The sequence below is a fragment of the Haliotis asinina genome, chromosome 9 (assembly GCF_037392515.1).
Source record: "Haliotis asinina isolate JCU_RB_2024 chromosome 9, JCU_Hal_asi_v2, whole genome shotgun sequence".
NCBI lineage: Eukaryota > Metazoa > Mollusca > Gastropoda > Lepetellida > Haliotidae > Haliotis > Haliotis asinina.
Genome location: NC_090288.1, coordinates 64,204,359 through 64,228,089, shown reverse-complemented (window position 1 = coordinate 64,228,089; position 23,731 = coordinate 64,204,359). Strand labels below are relative to the sequence as shown.

The following is a 23,731-nucleotide window of genomic DNA, read 5'->3' as shown; positions in this document are numbered from 1 at the left end:
GAAAATATATTTTCGGATTTCTGGGCTATGAGTTTCTTTACGTCTCAGTGACTAAGACTTTATGTGGCCTGGAGTTATGATCTGCTACTTCTAGTTTTGTTCATCAACTACCTGTGTGGCCGCACTTGACGACATCCGGCATGCTACAGGGGTCACTGAAGGTCATCACTCTGTCCTTCTTGTAGTGAGATGAGGGGTCCAGCTGGTCACCTGATACCACTGCCCACGTGTACTTCCTGTGACGGAGTGTGGGCCACACAGCAGATAGGACGTTCCTGTAGGGGGTGTAGTCAGCATCACCGGTGTCCCACCCGTCATTCTGATCCAGGGAGATGGGGGAACCGACATCATCAACTTGTCTGGCGCCTGTCAGCAGGATGGCAACTATATGACACTCGTCAAATATTCACCTAAAATGTTTCGGGAATGTACGCTTCAAATAATAATGGGGAATTGAATCAAGCGTTGTTTTTTTCATTGATTTAACAAGGACAAATTGTTTGAAAGCTGGGGAATTGAATGCTGTGACCTTGACGGCATACCAACACATCGGTCTTATTAACCCATTCAGACAATGACCTAGTTTTCAGCCAATCCGAATTTCTCGTGTGAACGTGAAAATAAATATCACAAACATTTCTAGTTACACTGAATTCAAATTCCTTGTTTCATAAGAAAATTATATTTACAAATGAAGTTTCATTTTCAACTTTAATAACATCGTATTTCTATATTTTATGGCAAGGTGTAGGCAGCATGACCTTAACCAAGACATCACAGACAGTCCCGGATTAATGAGGTCGATTCACAATGCATCTGGCTCACTAGTTACACCTGTTATGTTTTGTTTATTCAGTGTAGGTCTGTAACGCGCAATGAGATTAATATAGTATCATTTCTAGCGAAAGAACGTCGTTTTTGTGAGTTCCACGATTTCCAGATTTTCGCTTGCCATAATATTTATGAATCCAGTTACAGCAATAGTCTGCAACAAGGATACGCAAATTCTGGACTGGTTATTGCTCTAAGTTGCGCATCAGGACGGAACACAGTCAACAGAAAACCAGACTGCTGTGTAATCAATATTCTTGTTTGATCGTTGCCGATCTGGAGTCGTAGGACGCCCTTTGAACTCGTAAACCCGCCCCGCTCTGCACCCAGCCAAGGGAGCGCTGAGAAGTAGAACTTACTAATATTATTATTTAAAGACTGGGTATATGCAACAAAGATGCTTAAGGTGACCTTGACACAGTACCACGCTTACTCACAGTCCAGTGGCCCTTTGTGCTAGGAAATTCTGGTAGTCACATTAGTCATGCTGCGAGAATGTATTCCTTACCAACAACATCGATAACGATAGCAGGAACTACGACAGCAGGGTCGTATGCAGCACAGTCTCGGACGTCGGCGGATACGGTGGTGGAGAGACCCACCTTGTTGTAGCCTCGAACAACAAGACGTCTACACTTACTGAAGTCCAGGTGTTTGGGCAGATACACCTGGAATGTCATCTGGAATGTAAGTTGTGCGAGTTTTAATAAACTGTTACTGTCGTCTTTTGTCTGTAATGCTATCAACATTGAATGTTGCCTCACCTGAACCCAGGTTACATCAACGATAGAGAAAACCAACATGGATTATCTAAAATAGTATTGTACATTAAAGTGAGTGAGTGAGTTAATATTTAACGTCACATCGGCAATATTGCAGCCCTATCGTGACGAGAACATACATGACAAAAAAGAATATACATGCATATTATGAACACCCTGTCTACGAAGGACAGTAAAACCACCAGATTATCACAGTTAGTATTAAAACTAGCGTGAAAACTTAAAAAATTATAGTATGACTATTTGGACAGTACAATATAAAAACAGGCCATGGATCGCCAACAACAGAGGGTAGATCACCATACCAGGGACCATGGGGACTTACAGTACCTCTGCTACCTGCATGGTCCCTGGCTGGATTTACACCATCCCCTCAGCTGTTGGCGACTGTATGCTAGATTAGCCACAAATTAAAATGACACATATTCTACGATTAAAAAAGTGGAAAATTGAATCTGACTTAAATCGTTTTGGGACTTACGTACCCTCTCAGGAGGACAATAATTTTACGGTACTTCAACCCCCTTCGAGGATACAGCCACTAACAATCTTAGTTGCTAATTCAACTTCCAATCATAAAATACTTATTTATTTACATGTCAGTCAATAAATTCAATTCTTTTAAAAATGCAATAATTAAATGAGAACTTACATTACTAAAAAGGTCCTTCATAGTTCTTGATTTAAAATAATTGTCAGTGACATGCTTGACAGTGATTATTTCATCACAAGGGACGCAGAACGGAGGATCCTCACCTTTCAAAAGATATTCATGCGTATGCCTAGTGTGGCCAATACGACATCGTCGTATAATGACCTCTTCAAATCTGGACCCACATCCCAAGTAGGTGTTGTACATTAAATGACAGGAATCACTGACCATCAGTGTCAGACTTTGTTCTTGTATCTGACCGGCAGTTTCAAATGTTTGTAGGAACCTGTGGCCCTCAGTAAGTTATCTGTCATTTGTTCCAAGTGGAATCTGTCCCATAATGTCTTTCTGTATTAACGTTCGAGAATCATTCATCATGTTACGACAACTTACAGTTTCACTTCCTAGTTTCTACGTTTTGGGGATGTCAAGTTCTCTCTGTGCCATACTGTAGGCTTCGCTAACTGATTTTAAAGCGGCAGCAGGCCCTATTGGCATCACACAATGAGCAAGAGAATGAACGTTTTAATGTAACCTGACGTCATACAGAAGCACTGCCATGCAACGGGGACATCAAAGAAACCAGACAAACAAGTGATAGCCAAAACATGTTCAGAGACGAGATAGCGCATTGTTGAAAACTAAAGATGATATGTGCACTTCACAGATTGTGTCAAGATGCAGTTAAACCGGGTCAAGACTCCGTGATGTCGCTCAGCTCACTGGCACAGAGTATGAACATTGCTACGGCCTACAACGACATTCACTTTCCTCAACATACCACATCCCCAGTCGATTTGCTGTCTACCACTGGCTGCCACGTTGTCACAAGTCTGCTGTCGTGGTCACCGTCTGTTAAACTCCATTCATACCTGTCCACAACGCTGTATGCTTCGTGTTTCACAGGTACGTCTGGGTCAGCAAATCTGGCCATGCTCACCTCAAGCTAGAACACATGCAGGGTAAAGGTACATTTTGTTGTGTTCGTAAAACACCACTGTAAGTATATTTCAAAAGCATTCGTCGTGTTCGTGGACAATATCATTCTGTAGACAAACCATGTCATGGACTTCATCTTACATGACGTACCTCTCGAACGCATGTTTAGAATTTGAAAATATGTATAGATTCCGTCACGATGCCATTATTTCATTATAACCAAAAACGTTTAAGGATACAGTCTTCGAGAAATCACATAACCAATACGATCATCAAGAAATGCCAGGTGGCTGTGTACAATGTCAGCAGAAGACTACACGCGATGGATTCTCATCACCTTGGAGCCTGGGTTGGTCTCTGTATAGTTAACTTTGATGTCGCCGCCAATAGGCGGATGATGCAGGACTGTAACTCCATCACTGTACATGGCTTCAGTGCAGACATGCACGGCACACAGCTTCACAGCCGCCCTGAACGTGCACCCCGACTGAAGATTCAGGCCCGTGGACAGAACGTGGTCACGGTGTCCAGTGTACTCATAGTCCCTCACTGTATGCCACAGGTCATCTGAATGTAAACAGAACGCATGCATGCAAAACCAGCGTACATGACAATGCACTGGGCATGATATATGTGTGCCAGCACAACATATATAAACATGACACTACAATGAGCATGACAACGTATATAAATGAGCAACGTGCATATAATGAAGTCACACATCATTATTTTGCCATTAACAAAATCTTTCCTGACGTGGTCATGAAAAGTATAACGCATGCACAATGCTTCACATAATGTTCTGTATACCCATACTCTGTACGTCTGTTAAAGACCAGCCAAGAAAGAGTTAGTTAGCGTGACCAACTTTCTATCGCTATTTGGAAATCAGTTCCTTGATTACGATATGAAATGTCATGCAGTGTATTTACATAAATATACACATTGGCAAGGAAACAGAACTCTGGTGTGGTCTCCAGTACCTGATAATGCAAACTTCTTTTCAAGCTTCCATTTAACATCCGGGTACTGGTGTGTGTATTGCTGTGTGACGTTCCAGTGAGCGGCGAACATGGTGGTTGACAGCTGATACCGCTGGTCCTCTTGACAATCATACACCACAGACTGAAACATGAAACATGGGGATACACTAAAACATATACCTGGTCCTCGTCACAGTCATACCAGGCAAACTAAAACATGAAACAAGGGGATAACCCATCATATACCAGATCTTCTTCACAGTCACACACGGCAGACTGAAACATGAAACAAGGGGATACACTAAAGCATATACCTGGTCCTCGTCACAGTCATACAAGGCAAACTGAAACATAAAACAAGGGGATAACACATCATATACCAGATCTTCTTGACAGTCACACATGGCAGACTGAAACATGAAACAAGGGGATATACCACCAAATACTACATCCACTTGACAGTCATATTCTAAAGATACGTATGCTTCAGGCGAAAAGAAGATCGTAAGCTAAAGCAAAACGTGTAATGATGGACACAAACCAGACTATTCCTGTTTTACTCACCAAGTTGTGATGTGTAGGATTCCAGCCCTGTGTTCCTGCAATATTAAAACATAAAACAATGTCAGTGGCCATAAAGACAAACAAAACATAAGCTTCTGGTGAAGAACAGTGACAGCAAAGGAAGCAATCATAAAATATTAGGTTTTGCTTGTGGCAGATTAAAGCGGTCGGCTGAAAGAGAACTTGAGAATTACCTGCCTGTTTGGGTCAGTGAACGTTTGAACAAACTGCATCATTTCGTGAAAGTTGTGATGTTAAAGTGCCCAGTGCACTGGGCTACTGGAAGCATGACTTGCCTTACTTCCTGCACTTGTCCACAGAGGAACGCAGGAAAATCAGAAAACACATATCTTCTATCAACTCGCTTTGTACAAGACTTTACACAGTCGGGAGTACTCTGGCATTTGTTTTAAGACCTGTTTCTTACTGATGTTATGTATTTTATCCATCGCAAATTTCTGTTTGTGGGTGAAAACGAAAACTATGTGGCTTAATTTAATTAGAGTTATCATTTATAATACTTGTGCGGTTCATGAGTTCACAAAATATTCCTATCAAAACCGACCTGCTAATCAGTAATCATTTCTCTTAAACCTCTCTCAGACGGTACCTTGAAATGAATTGCATCCCGGGCCATCATATACCTTCATCTCAGAGATGTCAGCATTGTGGACAATAATGTTCACACCGTCAGAAGACTGGGTCACCTCTCCACCTGGCGACTCGGCCATTACTGTGGTGTAATATTTCTGTAAAGACATCCAGACAATGTTAGCAGTAGTTATGTGTACGGTGAATGAACCTACTTCATTATAACTATTGGCTTGTGCAAGATATTGCTACCAGCTGACAGCAGTTATGTGTACAGTGAATGAACTTACCTAATTACAACTATTGGCCTGTGTAAGGTGTTGCTACCAGCTGACAACAGTTATCTGTACGGTGAATGAACTTAGTTCATTATAACTATTGGCTTGTGCAAGGTATTCTTACCAGCTGTTTCGTTAGCACACCTTAGGTTCATGTACGTGTGCATACTTTCACTCACATGGGTGGTCTTCAGCTGTAGATTCCGGAACTGATGCTGTGTAGAGCACCCGGTGTCTTCATAGCCTCTGACATCCACCAACCCGGGCGCGGTGCCGATCCCCGCCTTGTAGGTCACGTTCATGATGCCGCCGTCAAACCCATACCACCTGGCCTTCAGCCCCTTTGTGGACAGTTGGTAGTCGGAGTCTCGCAGTTCCTGCAATGTTGCACACATGGTCACAGTCGACGATGAGGATGATTAGGGACGATTAGGATGTTTGCTCGACACGACAAAGTCCCGGTTCCGATTCCCAAGGTGAACACTATGTATGAAACCATTCCCTTGTGTTCTATGCCGGAATATTGCTGGGATGTTACTGAGGGCGATATGATCACTAACTCAAATATTTTAAAGTATTCATCCAATATGTAGAAGCCAATTTTCACTCCGCACTCACCAATAACCAGGCTGTTGGCGATCAGTAAATAATTGGGGCTGGACCAGACAATCCAGTGATCAACAACATAAACATAGATCTGCGCAATTGGGAACCGATGACATGTGTCAATCAAGTTAGCGAGCCGGACCACCCGATCCAGTTAATCGTCTCTTACGACAAGCATAGTTGCCTTTTCTGGCAAGCCTGGGTTGCTGAAGACTTATTCTACAACAGATCTTCATGCGTCTTATGTAGCAGCAAGGAGATGTTGATCGTGCATCCTATACACGTATTCTGCTCTCAAAATACAATTTAGGTAACTGGCTTAAATTGATGATCCATCGTTAATCGTAGTATGTGCGATTCATAGTCATGTGTTTATGCCTAAAGAAAATTTGTCAAAAAAGAGGACGTTTTTTTCCTCCAACTGATGAACAATCCAAGAAAACTGCATCATGTCCACTGACCGTGATCTGAAATAATTCCTCTTCATGTTCAGGGCAGATATCCATGACAACACCACGTGAGGGTAGTCTGACGTCATGGACATAAGGCTCTGCTACAACCACTGTGGATAGCCCAACTATGTTGGTGACCCTCACTGATACGTAGTAGGTGTGGCTGTGGTGGAGGTCCCAGTCGAGGTCGGTGACAGCTATTGCCGTACATGTTGGCGGATACGTCACTGTGCACCCTGTTCCCGAACGCAGGTGGCTGAAGGGCAGGATCACAGATCCATACGGCGAGGTACCTATAAAGAGTAGAGAAACGATTATACATATGGATTCCAGCTATGAATGTATCTCCAAAAATCCCTCTGTTATCTAAAGAGGATATTGAGGATGGTATCCTATCACAGGAGGCGTTATTCGGTTCTCACAGTATCGATCTCTGAATGTTCAGACTTGAACAACTACAGGGCCTTGTGATATAACTTGAGTAGAGCTGTGTGCAGTGTTAAACAAATCTCACATGACTTCCAGTGGTGTACTCTAAAACGAAATATATATCTTTATATGTTTAAATATAGTCCAATCATTCATAAGAACATTTATTAACCTAAACAAAGACTTCTACTTCTTACCAACAGCAGCTTCATATTTAAGGTGTGCAACATCAGCGTCGACGATGTGGGAGTTGTTCCACGTCACGAGGAGATGGCTCTGACTGGACGCCAGTGTAGCACTGACTCCCCCGTTGAAGACGGGCATCCGGGTGTGGACGAGGAGAGGCCCCAGAACCTGAACATACCAAGGGTTGGTGACTGTAAAGATGGGCGAAAGAGTAGTGGTGGTGTCAGAGAGTGTCTGGCTACGTACGTTATATCTGCCCACTGATCGGTCAACGAAAGTGACAAAGGGACAGAGAAGTAAGACGATGGAGGAACCTGCTGAAAGATCGGGAGGCTAGGACCCGTGCCCTGGCTCATTGCATGGCACCAAAATGGCAGGAATCCAAGACGGCAGAGATTGGTAGTCCTGTTTTCGTTTACATGTTTGTCTCTTCCACTCTGAATATTAACAGAAGACAACTGTTGCATTACTCACTCGGTGAATCAGTGAAAGTGCCGGTTTACCTCAATGGCTGTGAGTCCAGCTTTGTTGATGGCCTTGATGGTGATATAGAACTCTTGCCCCTCACTGAGAGGAGGGTGGTAGCCCTGATACTGAGGATGATGATGAGTGGACGTGAAGGGCAGGATGTCTGGAGCTGCTTCACCAGAAGGATATGACATCAGACCCAGTTCGTAGTCATGGATACCGCTCTCCGTGTCAATTCCAGTCCAGTTAACAAAAAGCTGACAACAGCAACGTGTCATTGACAACCACCACACTCTGAATCCTGATTTAAGTCTCAGCCAAGCTCTGACGATCGTACTGATTAGTCTCAATGAAGTTGTCATGATCTCATTCGTTCGCCTGAATCATGTTATGATGATTGTATTATTATTAATTATTATTTTCTAAGATATGCCAACTATCGATGTTTAAAATCCACACTACTAGCAACGGCAACAATGGGGGCAGTAATGATTTACTCTTTGCATACAATAAACTTTCAGCATTTTACAACAAGAACTGTCGAATTAGTGAAGCAACGACTAGTATAAAGCATTATAAAAAATTAACAACTCGTACGTGATTCTCTGTAGAGATGTAAATCATGTAGTCACTTGGCAACGATTCAGACTGACTGCAAAACGATGCATTTCGTGTGAACATCGTTCCATTTCGAATCAAATGGATGGGGAACTTCTCCAACTGTGCTCCACCGATTGCTCTCCCTTTGGATCTGGAAGATTCATTAAGATACACCATTGAAATGATACAGATTCCTCGAGAAAAAAATGAGATTGTGAACACAAAACAACTGTATGTGAAACCAGGCGATATATAAATATTTGGAGTATAATCAATTACGGTCGGTGAAGGCATGCGTGATCCCAAACAAAAGAAAAAAACCAGCAGTTAACCTTATTTGCATGCAACAAAGGTTTGCATGTCAATAACGTAAACTGCGCTGAACAACATTAATCACGCAACGACAGCAAAATGTTTACTTGTTAACATCATTGTACTCATGAATGGACTACGCAACGGCGCTGTTATTTCTCAAATGTGAATATGTATAATACTGTACAGAGCAGCTGAACATTACCTGTACGTTATATATGTTTTCGTAACAAGTACATGCAACAAGTATTATTTATTATTGTCTAGTTTAATGCATAAGAACGATAATCATCCGACGGTTCTTACCTGCATTGGGTATCTGGTGCAGTAACTTGGCTTCTTCTGCGTTGATTGTCTATGTACCAGACCGTCCCTGCAGAGGTTGTAACCAGACCCGGGGCAATGTTACAGGATTCTACAGCAATCTGTCCTACTGCTGGAGGTGTGACGTCAACGGTGACTCCGTCAGAACACACAGGGTCTGATACTTCCAGGGCCCGGTTGTAGGCCACCACAGTCACGTGGTACTTCCCTGGGGTGGGGGCCGACCATGCAGCACGTGTTGAGTACGTTTCTGTCACCTGGTGGGATTATAGCTAATTAAATATAAATGACATCACAGATAAATCTCTCCTGAATATCGTCAATATCGTGAGTTTGACTTCACACCATTCTGTCAGCAGGATGGCAGCTACATGACACGCATGGCGCGGTGATGGATCGCGGAGTATTTGGATAATTGCACATCCCTTTACGTCTATGAAAATATCTCTGCCAAAGTTGACAGCAGGGGCAGAGATTTGATAGTACATTTGCTGGGCCCATCATTTTACAGATTTTCATGCAGCTTTACTGTCCAGTACAAAGACGAATGGACATGTCAAAAGGTTTTCATAATATAAATGTATGCCAGGAAGGAAACTGCAAAAAAGTCATATTCGGGAATACAAATACGTACATTAATTATACTTGTATCCAAACCAAAACGCTTTTTTTGTAGACACGTGTCCGCGAACTGGTACTGGTAGAACTTGACACCACTCTCCCTGTCAAAGAATCCGTCCCAGTGGGCGTGGAGCTGTAGACTGTCCTGGTAGTCCACTTCCGGGTGTCCAGACTGACCATCATGGACAGCCCCAGGGTGTGGTGCACTCGCGTCTACAGTCACCTAGAGGAGCAGTAACGTTAGAATGTGTTTCCCAGCGATGTAGCAACATCACAGAATGTGTTTCTTGTAGTAACATCAGAGAATGAGTCACCAAGGTATGTAGTAATTTCATAGCATGTGCCACATGGATGAGCAGTAACACTGTGTATTAAATTCTGATGCATATACAACCAATGTGGACAGAGAGGACACATCCTGACCTTGATGGCAAGTGATGTGTGTAGTTTGGCGTGGTTCATCACTGTAACTTCTACAAAGTAGTCGGAGTCGTGGACACCCTTGTGGAGATCGTGGAACACGCCACCATGACTGAGATTAGACGAGATTATGCGTGGTTTGATCTGGAAGTGTCTATGATAGCATCCTGTTCCTGGCGTACAGTAGCAGTTGGCGCCCCGTGGATAGTTGCCGTACCTCGCTGTACAGTTGGCCAGGCTCTGGGAGCAGGTGAACACAAATTAAGAAACACTTAGGTAATCGTGCCCTGTTTACAGTAAACAAACTCTTTAAGAAGAGGCAAGCATAAGGATGAGGATTACAGGCCAAGGGAACATAGGGCCAAAAAGGGATCAAAGGGACACACTGTCAAAAGATCGATGAAAGGAAAATACTGGCGAAAGAAAAATCATAGTAGCATACTGACGAAAGAGATCAACCAATATGCTGATGAAAGGGATTTCAAATAAACATACTGGCAAAAGAGAGATTTAAGGAAGATACTGACGAAAGAGGATATTTACTTGTGTGTCTCCTTGAGCTGAGATATGGTCCTCTCCGTGGTAGATGTTGGAGCCGGTGAAGTTGTCGAAGATCCTCCACGAGACCGTCTCTAGACCACTGTGGTCGTCAAAGGCAAGCCACTCGAATCTGAAACATAAGACGAGACCATTATTGATGTGAAGATAAAATTTGAGGACTAGGATGATTAGTTTGACGGAGTGCGTAAGGGAAGAATCGAAACGAGAGAAATATCCGTTACTATTGCCTCTATTGACTTACGTCATTTCATTGAATTCCTCTACTCTGTGAACGGTAATGTTGAGTCTGTCTCCCCTGGTGAGCCACAAGTTCTCGATGACAGGAGGCGACGTGTCCACGTGGACCGTCACACTCTCCTCAAGGAGTTCACGCCTGACGTCATACGCTCTGATCCAGAACCTGACGGTGTCTCCGTCCACGAGAACCGGCATGACCACCTGGTACTGCATCAGACCCTGGCTCTGGAAGTCGGCGTCAGGAGGGGGAGAGGGGATGCTGCTGCCACCACTGTGGTCAGTCAGGAAGGCGGTACGGTATTCAACTATGGCTGAAATATGGAAGCCACGTCTCTCACTTGCCTTGGTGACAAACGTAACTGCTAAAAATGTCATTGGTCACTAACTGTTATAATGACAGACCTCATTGGTCACCGATTGTCATAGTGACGTACGTCATTGGTCACCGTCTGTTTTAATGACAGACACCATTGGTCACTGACTACGTCATTACTAGACAAACACCAAAGATAGTGTTGCTTGCAATTAATCCATAATATGCAGATGGTGGGTTATTAACACTAATTCGGTGAGCGAGTTTGGGGGCGCGGTAGGCGAGCTGGTTAAAACGCCAGGCTAATGATCCTGCGAGATGGAGGTGACTGGATCAAGTCCACCTGTGACCGGGTGTAAATATCCCGTAATAATAATACAAATAATTCCAAGGACTCACTCACCCTGTACATGATCAATGGCGTCTATTCCTCTGGAGTGATTGTTGTCGTCATAGTCAGGCGTGACGTCATGCGAGGCGGCTACTTGCTTCAACCATCCATTGTTCAAATGGAGCGTGTTGATATACCTAGAGAACACACAAGAACGTGCAATATGGTTTCATAACTGAAATACAAGTTAACAAACGTGTAACAAGTACATTTGCATCGTAACTGAGTATGTTACAAAGTTAATGGTGAGAAATAATTTTCATGATCACAACATATTGAAATTTCAGATATCTATGTACCTGGGCCTAATGGATAGTTTAGATCGATTTTCCACAATGGTTTAAAGTTCATTTCTTGTGACCTCTGAGATACTGCTCACTCAAATTGCAGTTTTAGCAACCTTCGGGTGCATATAACCGTTTTTTCTTCGTCTGGGTACCCATGCCAATTCTGTCAGTTGTTTCCTACCTATTCTCCCAATCCACTGATACGCCAGTCGTGTTCCATTGCCAGCGGTGCCCAGTTATTGGTGCTGAAGACGTCACCAACAGCCTCGTGCCATGAACCACGCCCACATTTGACACCTCGTCATAGATGAATATTCGCCGAGAACTCTTGCTGTTTTCAGCCTTGTCGTAAGCAGTTAACACGAGCGCATAAACCCCAGGGTGCGACAGATGAAACTGACTCGTAGACATCTGAAGGCCCAAAGTGATACCACATCATGAAAACATTAAAGGTGAGGATGACAAACCAACACCCCCTAAACAATACTTAACTACATGTATGGATTTCAACATTGCATTGTAACATTACTTATCTTTATCAATAATGAGTAAACTCTGAGTAATCTCGTATTTACCATACGCATAAACCCCAGGGTGCGACAGATGAAACTGACTCTGACACCTCTTAAACAATACCTAACCACAAATATGGATTACAACATTGCAATGTAACACTATTTATGTTTATCAATAATGAGTAAACTCTGAGTAATCTGGTATCCACCACACAGTGGCCAGTATGTCAGCGAGTTGACGTAATGTCAGTCTGATATCGGAGGAAAGATGAATGCGATGTAGGTCTCAGATACGAAGCCCACCAGCTCGACACAATATAATCGTAATGATTACTATTGAACCAGTCATCCTGACATTTCTAAAGGAGGTAACTGAGGGTGCGAATATGCTCTGAGACAACAACATACATCGCCTCTGTGTCTCTCAGATTCAAAGGCCAGCGATTTATCCACAAGTTGAGAGTCACTTCGGTTGGGATGTTCGTCATGAAGCTCAGAGACTGACACCAAATAGGTGTACACCAGAACATCGTCTCTCCATCCTTGCCAGGAGACATTGATCGGGGCCTGGTGATAGAAGAATACATTTCAGGTGCATAGGAAAGTCATCAACATACTGATCGGGATCTGCAAGCGAGATTTCGATTCTCTTGTCATACATGCTTTTAGTTCCTAAAGTTGACAACATTTTATCTTATATAATCAATAAATGTTGCGGAAAATAACGGCTGTCCCCCAATGACCTGTGTGTGGGTCTTGGCCAGAGATACCATGTCCTCCGTGCAGGTCTCCTCCACATGTACACTGCAATGATGTGGGTCTATGAAGTCAAACCCAAGAATGTATCGATTGATTTGTGTCTTCCCTTCGTAGTAGTAGGTGACGAGGACGCCGCTCTCCTTGTTCCTCACTTTAACGTAGCCTCCATTTGTTGCCTCAAATGCGAATTCCATTCTGAGGAAGAAAGGATAATTGGAGGAGTTGGTTTGAGTAATATATGAAGTGCTTCTATTTTGACCTTTTAAAATCTGATCAATGGGCTTCCGGTATTTGTATCTTGATTAGTGTGACAACATTCAAGTCATTTAAGGAATCCCTATCAGTCATGTGACTCACATGTCGCCACTCTCCACCGGAAGCGAGAGGAACGTATCCGCAGGGACGTCTTCCTCACAGGTCAACTTAGATTGATGAGGCGCCGTCTTACTAGAGCCATTGCAAGGTCGTACAGAGCTCATAATCACAGAGTTGTCTGGAACAAACCTTCAACATCAGATCTCCGTACATTCATCGGACCACCCATACTCGGGATGTTGGGAAATCTCAACGGTAAAGCTATGTTACTTAAAAGACCAAAGGTGAACAAGACGTAGTGAAAATATGAAGGTAATAACTCTTTAAATATTCATGAATACGTTATAAAATTCAATAAAAGCCATAAAAACCAGTTCCAAAACGGTAACTAGAGAGCGTACACCGTGACCGTATGTTTGTACTGTAATAATATAGAGTTCGGTCCAGGGGTGAGTGAGTGAGTTTTACGCCGCTCTCAACAATATTCAAGTTATATGGCGACGGAATGAAAATAGTCGAGCCTGGATCAGACAATCCACTGATCAACAGCATATGCATCGATCTGCACAATTGGGAACCGATGACATGTGTGTACCAAGTCAACGAGCCTGACCATCCGATCCCATTAGTCGCCTCTCACCACAAGCACAGTCGCCTTTTATGGCAAACATGGGTTGCTGAAGACCTCCTCTACCCCGGACAATGTCATAGTTAACTAATACACGAACACGCCAAACTTCCAGCGTAATCAGAGAATACTAGTGGAGTGTAGGGTTCGATTCCGACAATGTCGAAAGTGATAACGTTTACAAGAGATGATACTAGGTATTAGCGAATAATGGGCCTTTAAAGCATGACGTGTTCCTACTTCTTGTAACTTCAAATGTTGCCTTGGCTTCGATGATGCCAACAGCAAAGCCCTCCACATAGGCCTGTCTGGGTGGTGGAGTCGCAGTCATGATGAACTTCGTCTCGAACTTGTAGTAGATCGTCCTTGTGTCGTTGATGTTGGTCCATGACTCCTCCTGGGGCGCTCCTTCATTGGGGTTGTCCGGAGCCTCAACCTTGTCCAGCCCTGGTCCAGTCACCGTCAGTGTGTTGTACATAATAGACGGGTACGTGCCGACTGGAAATACAAGGTGACTGTGTGAATGTCAGTTTGTTTGAATATATAGCGGAATCGGTTTTGTTATTCTCTAATCGGTTTGGTTATTCTCTGATATGAACACACTCGCTGACCGTATCTTTGTTTAGAATGATTCAAGAACACAAACGTTACTGTATCAATGTTAAGAACGCTGCAAGAATCACACAACAGGATGCGGGTATGAAGGTAGTGACGCTATGTTCAAAACAAGACATTAAACCTGATTGGACCGTGCAGCAAACACATGAGGTACGTATAGGTAATAGAGACCCATATATCAACGTCCGAGAGTGGACAAGATGCGTGATAGAGTCTGCTTAAGGACAAGACTTTTATACTGGGGCCTTCATGTGCCCCAGGCAGCAGTGGAAACCCTTCATCTCACTGTGTGCAAGCTTCAGTCTATTTAAGGATAGCCAGAGGCACGTTGATTAGAGTATAGTACAGTACTTGTGTTATTAATCTCCTCCACAATTCTCCTGCATTGTATCAATGGTTTTGTAGATATCCTACTTTTCTCGCAGTGGTTGCCACTAAATTCTGTTGTACAGATACAGTTCCTGGCATATTCATCTGCACATTCTCCAGGGTAGCACCGTGTGCTGTCACTCCGCCACGAACAGGCCTCTAGAAACATACACCATCTTTATGTCAGTCACTCAATGCAATAAGGCCACTAACTACAGGCAGTATCACTATCGTACGCTAAAGACGTTTTATGTGAGCACCCCTTCCAAAACACCCCCAAAACCTGATTCAGTTTGTATATTTCCTTTCAAAGTATGTTTTTATTAAATATTACAAAATACTCCATTGTCCAGTTGGAGAAATGCTGCAAATTCTGTGGTGTTAATGTGCTGTAGTAAGGTAGCATTTAATGTAGAATATTTTCAAGATGGCGAGCAAGAGCCCACCATTCCCGGAACTTACGGATGCAAGATTTCTTGTCTGTGGTGACAGTGTAGGCTCGTTCCCCCGCCAGCTCCCTATACACCCCCTCACACCTGGAACACACCTGGTCAGATGGAGACGTGCAGTCCTCCAGGTCACAGTTGGAGATGGCCGAGCACACTGTCCAAAGACAATAGATTATACAGACATTACCGAACTGGGAACTACAACACTACAAGTTGACTAAATCTGACGCCAGTCCATGTGATCGTGGAGAAATAGGGTGAACATTGGACAAAGTCACTCACTCCGGCATCGGTTGGGGCTGGCATAGAAGCCATCATTGCAGTTGATGCAAATCTCTGGGAGGCTGCAGGTACCGCCGCTACTGTACTGAGTCTTGCCGTCACTGTAGATGATGTGGGATGTAGTGTAGTCGATGTTGCAGGCGCCAGTAGGGTTGATGGCGTTGTCGCAGATGGCTGCAGAAGTCAAACAGAGTATATGTTGTCACTGTTGTTTCTGATTACACAATCCCATTTAGAAAGCGGTCAAATGTTGTGTTAGGGAATACACTTTCTTAACAAAGTACACATTTTCGTACTATATTGGTTGAGTCCCATCTGGGATTCGAACTAACACCCGCAGAGTCAAGGTGGCTGAGCGGGATAGGTGTCTGACTTTGTGTGCTGGCGATTCGGTGCCTGATTTCAAGGGTGTGAGTTCGAATCCTGGATGGGACTCAACCAAAATTATACGAGAATCTGTACTTTTTATATGAAACTGTAATGCACAACATAACATATGTTATTATATGAAACAATAGATTTCAGCTGTTTCACAACAACGGACTTAAAATACGTACGTTGTGATTATCCCAACGTTCATGAAAATGTTTTACCGTGCGGACATCCATGGTTATCGGTAGATCTGTATCCAGCTTTACACACGTGCTCCTTGTAGTACACAGTCCTGTTGGCGAGATAAAGAGAGTGATTACCGAGTGACAAAGAAGCACGAAGTATTCGTCCCTGGTGAACTACGAGACCTGTCTACGTTCCAACTTGATGACTGGTGGTGATTCCCTGTATGACAACTTTGATGTACCTTTCTGACAATTAAAGATTGTATGAAGGCTGGTCCTTTCCGGTATGTCAGATAGTGATTGCTTGTATGACAGTTCTTGATGACATGTATGACAGCTGGTCCTTACCGGTATTACAGATAGTGTTTGCTTGAGTGATAGTTTGTGATGACATGTATGACAGCTGGTCCTTACCGGTATGGCAGATAGTGATTGCCTGTGTGACAGTTCGTGACGGTTGTTTTGGCCATTACCTGTGTTTGGTGCACCGCAGCCATTTCCTCCAGCTGCCACACCTTTCAGAGTATCGGTGTTGGCGTGACCGGACGTTCGTGATGACGTTTATCCTGCGACAAAAGTAAACGTGGGTCAGTACCTTGTTCTTGTTTGAGTCAATACTAGGCAGGAGTTACAACGGCGTAAAAAGTGAAAGGTACGAGACTTTACGCAACAGTGGAGGGGTTATGTCAAAATCCTCAAGGTGAAATACATAGAGACTGGAACAACTACACAAAGGTTTTGAATTTATGAATATGCGCTTTTATGTCATCTTGGTTTTCGTTATAAGTAAACAGGACAGACGGCATTCTCTTCAGAATCCCCATTTCCTGCTCTCAACAAATTTTTACAAAGGCAGTGCGCTGTATTTATTTAACTGCATACTTGGGTCTAACCCTACCATTTTCATCCTTGTAGAAATCACACACTTTGTTAATCATCGTCGAGAGCGATTTCATTTTCTCTCACTTTCTTAATTAGCAGTAATCATATCTCTGACGTCACTAATGCACTGACACAAAACTGTGTTGATTGGATTTTGGATTTTCATCGGTCTCAAATGAAATCAAACGGATTGTACTGGGAAACTTAGATGAAGCATGACAAATAGCATCATAAGAACAGCATTGATTTTTTAACATTGTACCCGCCCAGGAAGTGGGCAGCATGGCAGTTTGTAACTGGGGGATCTGATCGATTACTTGTTACAATCATCCATAACTTATTATTGCGTTACTGTGCCGCTCACCACCAAACATATTGACACACTTTCGTAAAACAGCATGTACTATATACCTTTAATCCAAATATGTAATCAGTATTGTTAGGTCAGTGAACCGGTATCGACAACTGAAAACGACAGAACCCTTGTGATCGAAAATAATCACGACGTAAAACGCAGCACTTCAATGAACACAACGCGTACGCCTAGCTGACGTCACAAAGGGGTTTTGTGTCGTTCACTGAAGGCTTTAAAGCTGTTCTAGGAAATAGACTAAGTCCCATACTGGGACTGTGTGTGTGTGAGTGGGGGTAGGAGAGGGGATGGATAATGGGGGGTCAACCGGACCTAGCGCGAGAATTGCCTGTATATTTGGCACCATCAAAGTTAAACCAAATCTTTTGTGAACACATGATGTACCCGGAAGCCGCACGCCTAGCAGCAGGAGTGATTGGATTGACTTAATGCAGTAAAGTAAGACACCACAGACAGCTATCGAATATAACTGTATAAGTGAATGTTGTTACTGTCTTTCTCACATGAAGGTATAAAAAAGTGGCATTGTGTGTGTTCACAAATTTACCTCACCGTTGTAGTAATCGTTACGAAATCAGAAAAGGACAGTCAGGCTGTAAGGTGAATATTGCTGTTTCCAGTACCCAGAGATTCACGACGACTCAACAGTGCAAACGCAAATCAATGGCGTGTGTCCAGGTATGGAGAGAGATGTTAGGCCACCAATATAGTGTGTCCAGGTAAATAGATGCTGAAGCACCAATGGCGTGTGTCCAGGTAAGGAGATGCTGATTCATCAATGGCGTGTGAACGGGGAAGGAGATGCTGATGCACCAATGGCGTGTGTCCTGGTAATGGGGTAGATGTTAGGTCACCGGTGGCATGTGTCCAGGTAAAAAGATGCTGATGCACCAGTGGTATGTGTCCAGGTAAGGGGGTAGATGTTAGGCCACCAGTGGCATGTGTCCAGGTAAAAAGATACTGATGCACCAATGGCGTGTGTCCAGGTAAGGGGGTAGATGTTAGGTCACCGGTGGCATGTGTCCAGGTAAAAAGATGCTGATGCACCAGTGGCGTGTGTCCAGGTAAGGGGGTAGATGTTGATGCAGATATTTCTCTGGGTTTGCATCTGATATTCTTTTGAGTATGAGATGGATGAACGGATATTTGAGGTAGACAAGACACCTCCACACCTTTGATATTTTTCCGTATTAGAATGGTTTCCCGTCCCCCCGGAAAAGAGCGAGCGAGGTGGTTTCCCGTCCTAGCTATAGTGACTTAGTGAATCAGTCAGTCAGTGAGTTAACATTCAACGTCACATTGTCAATATCTTAGCCATGTCGTGACGAAAACAATTTACGCAATGATGATGAAAACATTCTGAAAAATCAAGAGAGTGTGCTAGACTTTACGCCTATTCTAACAATATGCCAGCCATATCACAGCTGAGGACACCACAAATGGCTTCACACATGGTACCAATAAGGGGAATCAAATCTGAGCATTCTTACGGTATTTATGCCGTTGAATTGTTGAATTGCATAAAAAAATCTGCCGTGAATCCCAACTTGTCTAAGCTTTTACCAGAGGCAATCATTGTTTCCTTCGTCAAGAAAAGTCGTATATCAATAAAACAAATAAATGTAGACTGGCGAGTATTGACTCTCTCTTACAATTGACAGAATGTATTTAGAAATATGGGGTCTGTTTTAACTATGACCCAGCTGAACGAAGGGCTGTTAGTTATTTATATGTTCGCTGAACTCGAGTTAAACGTGACGTGGTGGTACATGTTCAGTAAAACATGCATTTGGATTTACTCTACAAATTGACGTAATTGTGCTACTGTTCCTTGTGTTTCTGTAGCCATATCAGCCATGTTTTACCACATCCGTCCACCCATGAAATGTGGCTGCATATAATTATCGGGTCAATCTATATGTCGGAGTTCATTCGTGTGTTTGCCAAGGGACGTCAGTATGTTACTGTCCTGTCGGAATCTATGAAACGTCGATGTAACATCCACTTAAGTGATAAGAAAATATACACAAGCCATATAGTACTTTAACACTGAACTGTTTCAATACAGCTCAGATTTATAGCTGTGAAGTGCGTAAAGGATACAACAGGGCCTTGAGCCAAACACTGGATGATAACACATTGTGACACTGCTATTTTCTGTTAGATTCAGAGTCAAGATTATTTTGAGAGAAATGAACAAATAATTAGCGTATTTCTCTTTTAGTCTTTTGTCTTAAAAAGGTTATTATTTATCAACTGGGTGAGTCAGTTTTGGATTTCAAAGAAACAAAAATGTCAATCCAGATATGTCAAATATTACCTGCATGTTGAACGTCTGCAAAATATCCTGAATTGGCCTTTGTCCTATTTAAACATTATCTAAATTTAACTGCAACTTACGCATTTTCTGCAAGTCCGTGAACACCATGGAACTGGAACAGACACAAGACAATGCCGCAGATTACCAGCTTCATTGCTGTGTTTCATCGCTCACCTCATACCCAAGAACTGAACACTCGCGGTTGAAGAGTCGCGAAACCCGGAAGTTGTGACGTTGCCATGTGTAACTGACCTCCCTAGGGCGACATCAACGGTAACACGTGATTTATGCGCACTCATATTTGAAACACAAATAATGGATGTCAGTCCAGTGTTCCGAGTACGAATCCTCAGTAGGCCATTCCTGGAACTGGGAGACCCTGTGACAGGATAGGTCATGAGTCAACTCAGGACATTATTATTACCATCAACCAATGGTGTGGCTCGCACTGGTCATGTTAGTTGTAGGTTTAACACAACAACAGGTCGCTTCACAACTGTTTGACTTAAGCATTCTAAAAGATCGTGTCTGGTGTGTGTGTGTGTGTGTGTGTGTGTGTGTGTGTGTGTGTGTGTGTGTGTGTGTGTGTGTGTGTGTGTGTGTGTGTGTGTGTGTGTGTGTGTGTGTGTGTGTGTTATGTGTGTGTGTGTTTGTTTTCTGGGGGGGTTTTTTTTGTTTTTGTTTTTGTTTTGTGTATGTGTCATGTGTGTGTTATCTGTGTGTGTATGGGGGCAGGGGGAGTCAAGCTGATATCCAACCGATTCCTTACCGTCGTACGGTCAAGCACAAGTAGTTCTACTAAATGCACGGGTGCACATGTTGCTAACACCGCGCGGGTTCAGGGTAGCGCTTTCATACCCTCTATGTGGACATGCACAAATGCGTCCCACTTGAGCCTTTAAGTTATCGATGTTCCAAACAAGTAACACTCTAGATGAGTAGCTTAGCAATACATTTGTCAGTCACTATGTTTAGTTTTGTCTTCAGGTATGAAGCACATATATTGTGACCCACTGTAGCGGGCTTGTGATCAACGACGGATGTATGGATGAAGGCACATGGAAGATTCTGCTTGACTTATCTCAAGTTGGAGTGTACACCAGGGCTTAGTTCGGAAAGGAAAGCGATCCAGTTTATGGCTAATGTTGAATTTTGCAAATCGATATTTGGGGGATTAGTAAGTGAATATTTTCGAATGTCGCATCAGTATATTTGGCAGTACTATTTGATGTGGTTTCTGGTGGACACAGTACAGTAATCATAGACACAGCACAGTAGCCCTGTTGTCTCGGACGCTGGACTTATCACCTATCACCATGTGTTCGAATCCCCGCCTTCCAAATATACTTTGAAGTCTGACAGCACCGTGCCCACACTCGTGTGTATAATTGTACGTGTCTAAATGTATAATATCTATAATCACCGAGTTTTCCTCCTACACGGGCTGCCGCCCCAGGCTACTGTACACAGCTTTGTGGCAGTGCGCAATCACTGATCAGCCACTGGAGCGAATAGAAACTCCTTGAATATGTCCTCGTAAGGTATTTACAACGGTGTCCTGTAACAGGTGTACTATAACGAGTGCAGGCAAGCAGGTCATTGCTGTGTTGTGCAACGCTACCGGAACTCTCTGCGTACCTCAAGAAAATAAGGGCAGTCGATTCTCATGTTGAAGAATACAACTTTAAGGATGACAACTTCTTGTAATTACTTAGAGCGACTTTTCAGTGTCGATTCCTTCACACCATTATCAAGCTTTTAGCGACCTAAAACCGAAACCTACTTTATACAATAACAAGAAGCTGTCATCCATAAAGTTGTATGTTTCACATTTGACTCACCCGCTTCTAGAATATTGGTCTAATAATTAAATTCTAGTCTCGTTTGTCATGTCCTGCTAATGCAGTAAAATCTCTTTTATGTGGACGGGGCCGGGTTAATGAATCGTAGATATACTGTGGTTTCACAAATGAGTGAGTGAATTAATATTTATCGTCACATGGTTTCACAAAATGTCATTTCAGGGCTCCTTTCGCATTGCTCTCCATAAACCTAGACTAAGTATACATTAACATTATCATGACATGTTAACCAATATAGACTCGACACGAATCCACATGCTCTAATCTGCACCAGTCAGCCAGAGGAGTGGGACTAAACCATTGTGCGAGACTAGAGCTCAGCGTGTATTAGTCAGGATTACCTGCTGAACCCTTCATATGCTATTGCAGCTATTATCAGACAGAACTCAGATATATATTTATAGCTACATGTAGCGGGAAAGTTGTTTGTTGTTTACGGTACTAGCGAATCTCGGTGTGGGGTTTCTTGTGTTGTCCTCGCGATTACTGAATTGTTGGGGGGACAATATACAAGTCAGTTGCACGTCTTCAATCATGTTATTTGGGCATTGATTCATTAACTTATTCACCGTACCATAAATGTTATTCTATTTTCAACATACTTTAAAAAGCGACATTTACAAAGAATATAATTGACATTTTGACATTCAAATGTTTGTTGGTACGTGGAGAAGTTGTTATGGAGAACCACTGAGTGTAACAATACACGTGTAAGGGCCACTTCCATCCGATGTTCTGAATTTCGCTAATGTCGAACTTGTTGTGACAAGTAATGACGAACTCAGAAATGTTTTGGTCAACAGTAATTAGTGACTGATTTGTAGTGTTTTGTAGTGTAGGCCGACATTAGAGGCACAACATTTACATGACACGTATCTTAATATACGTGTTTTTTTTTCATTGCACGTTCAATAGACATAAGCAAAAATCATGAACTGTTTGTGTTTCTTGGGTGTTCGTTGTACCCATGGATGTTTTAACTGGTTTGACGTTTCTCATAATTTGCTAAAATACTTCTAATGGAAGTATAAGCATCACATACAATTAAAACATGACTTATGTTCAATGTTATTTTTCTCAGTAAACCTATATTGAGGACATCAGTGTATCTTATAGCTTCTGTCAACGCGGAGTATTGCTGTAATATCTAAATCTGGTAAAACATATGCCATGTTGTAGACAATATCAGTGTTCCAGTAGTTTCTAAATGCCAATGCCCAACACACAAACGGTTCATCACGAGTAGCGTCGACCCCTCTAGGTTTAAGAAAATGAGTTCGATTTCAAGTATGTACAATCATGGCCATACCTGCTGGGCACCACACTGGAGTTGTAAGGGTAAGATTTCTTACTTAACGGCGATGTTCATGTCATGGACGAGCCTTACCTTTCCTGAGCACAATGGAACAGTTTGGATAAGTTGGAGTGAGTGAGTGAGTGAGTTTAGCTATACGTCGCTTTAGCAGCAATACAGCAATATAATGGCGGCGGACACCAGAAAAGGGCTTGACACATTGTACCTGGGTGGGGGATCGAACCCAAGTCTTCGGCGTGACGAGCTAACGCTATAAGCACTATCTTGCCCCACCGCCGGATGAGCTTGAAAGACGAATGCAATAGTAGATGAAGAAACGTTCGGCTTGAGTGTTCCGACATGTTCTCCTTTCCATGAGGAGGTGTTCTTGCCGTCGCGGCCGACCAAGGAGGTCACTCTATTTACTTATGGTCCAACAATTTTATTACTTTATATCATCGAACGTCTAGCATTATTTCAATAAAATGACTCCACTTTACATCGACACAGTTGGTACCTGACTGACAACAGTTTCATACACATCTGTTTTCATAATAATGGACAAACTACGTCCATTGTGGGATTCCATTTAACAGAGTTTTCTCAATTCGATTGAGTATATAAAAGTGCGATCTCGGGCGAGTCCTTAATTGCATGAAGTGTCGACTTTAAGCTGAATGT

At 42.9% G+C, this 23,731-nt stretch overlaps 1 protein-coding gene across 1 annotated transcript in view; it reads right to left on the bottom strand.

Moving 5' to 3' along the window:
- LOC137296784 (uncharacterized) overlaps positions 1-20,057 on the bottom strand; it is a 35,453-nt gene extending 15,396 nt beyond the window's left edge. Inside the window, exons 1-29 of the mRNA XM_067828637.1 lie at positions 19,975-20,057; positions 16,793-16,885; positions 16,356-16,426; positions 15,763-15,936; positions 15,494-15,634; positions 15,077-15,190; positions 14,285-14,542; positions 13,459-13,594; positions 13,086-13,296; positions 12,751-12,909; positions 12,009-12,238; positions 11,553-11,677; positions 10,841-11,147; positions 10,582-10,708; positions 10,042-10,278; positions 9,632-9,841; positions 8,980-9,254; positions 8,359-8,512; positions 7,797-8,018; positions 7,305-7,461; positions 6,688-6,971; positions 5,800-5,997; positions 5,362-5,500; positions 4,752-4,786; positions 4,188-4,329; positions 3,542-3,771; positions 3,047-3,211; positions 1,340-1,511; positions 112-366 (exon numbers count right to left, since the gene is read on the bottom strand). Coding sequence (XP_067684738.1) covers positions 112-366; positions 1,340-1,511; positions 3,047-3,211; positions 3,542-3,771; positions 4,188-4,329; positions 4,752-4,786; positions 5,362-5,500; positions 5,800-5,997; positions 6,688-6,971; positions 7,305-7,461; positions 7,797-8,018; positions 8,359-8,512; positions 8,980-9,254; positions 9,632-9,841; positions 10,042-10,278; positions 10,582-10,708; positions 10,841-11,147; positions 11,553-11,677; positions 12,009-12,238; positions 12,751-12,909; positions 13,086-13,296; positions 13,459-13,594; positions 14,285-14,542; positions 15,077-15,190; positions 15,494-15,634; positions 15,763-15,936; positions 16,356-16,426; positions 16,793-16,885; positions 19,975-20,048 — 5,095 coding nt within the window. The 5' untranslated portion in view covers positions 20,049-20,057. The remainder of the gene's footprint in view (positions 1-111; positions 367-1,339; positions 1,512-3,046; positions 3,212-3,541; positions 3,772-4,187; positions 4,330-4,751; positions 4,787-5,361; positions 5,501-5,799; positions 5,998-6,687; positions 6,972-7,304; positions 7,462-7,796; positions 8,019-8,358; positions 8,513-8,979; positions 9,255-9,631; positions 9,842-10,041; positions 10,279-10,581; positions 10,709-10,840; positions 11,148-11,552; positions 11,678-12,008; positions 12,239-12,750; positions 12,910-13,085; positions 13,297-13,458; positions 13,595-14,284; positions 14,543-15,076; positions 15,191-15,493; positions 15,635-15,762; positions 15,937-16,355; positions 16,427-16,792; positions 16,886-19,974) is intronic.
- Positions 20,058-23,731: the final 3,674 nt, after the last annotated feature.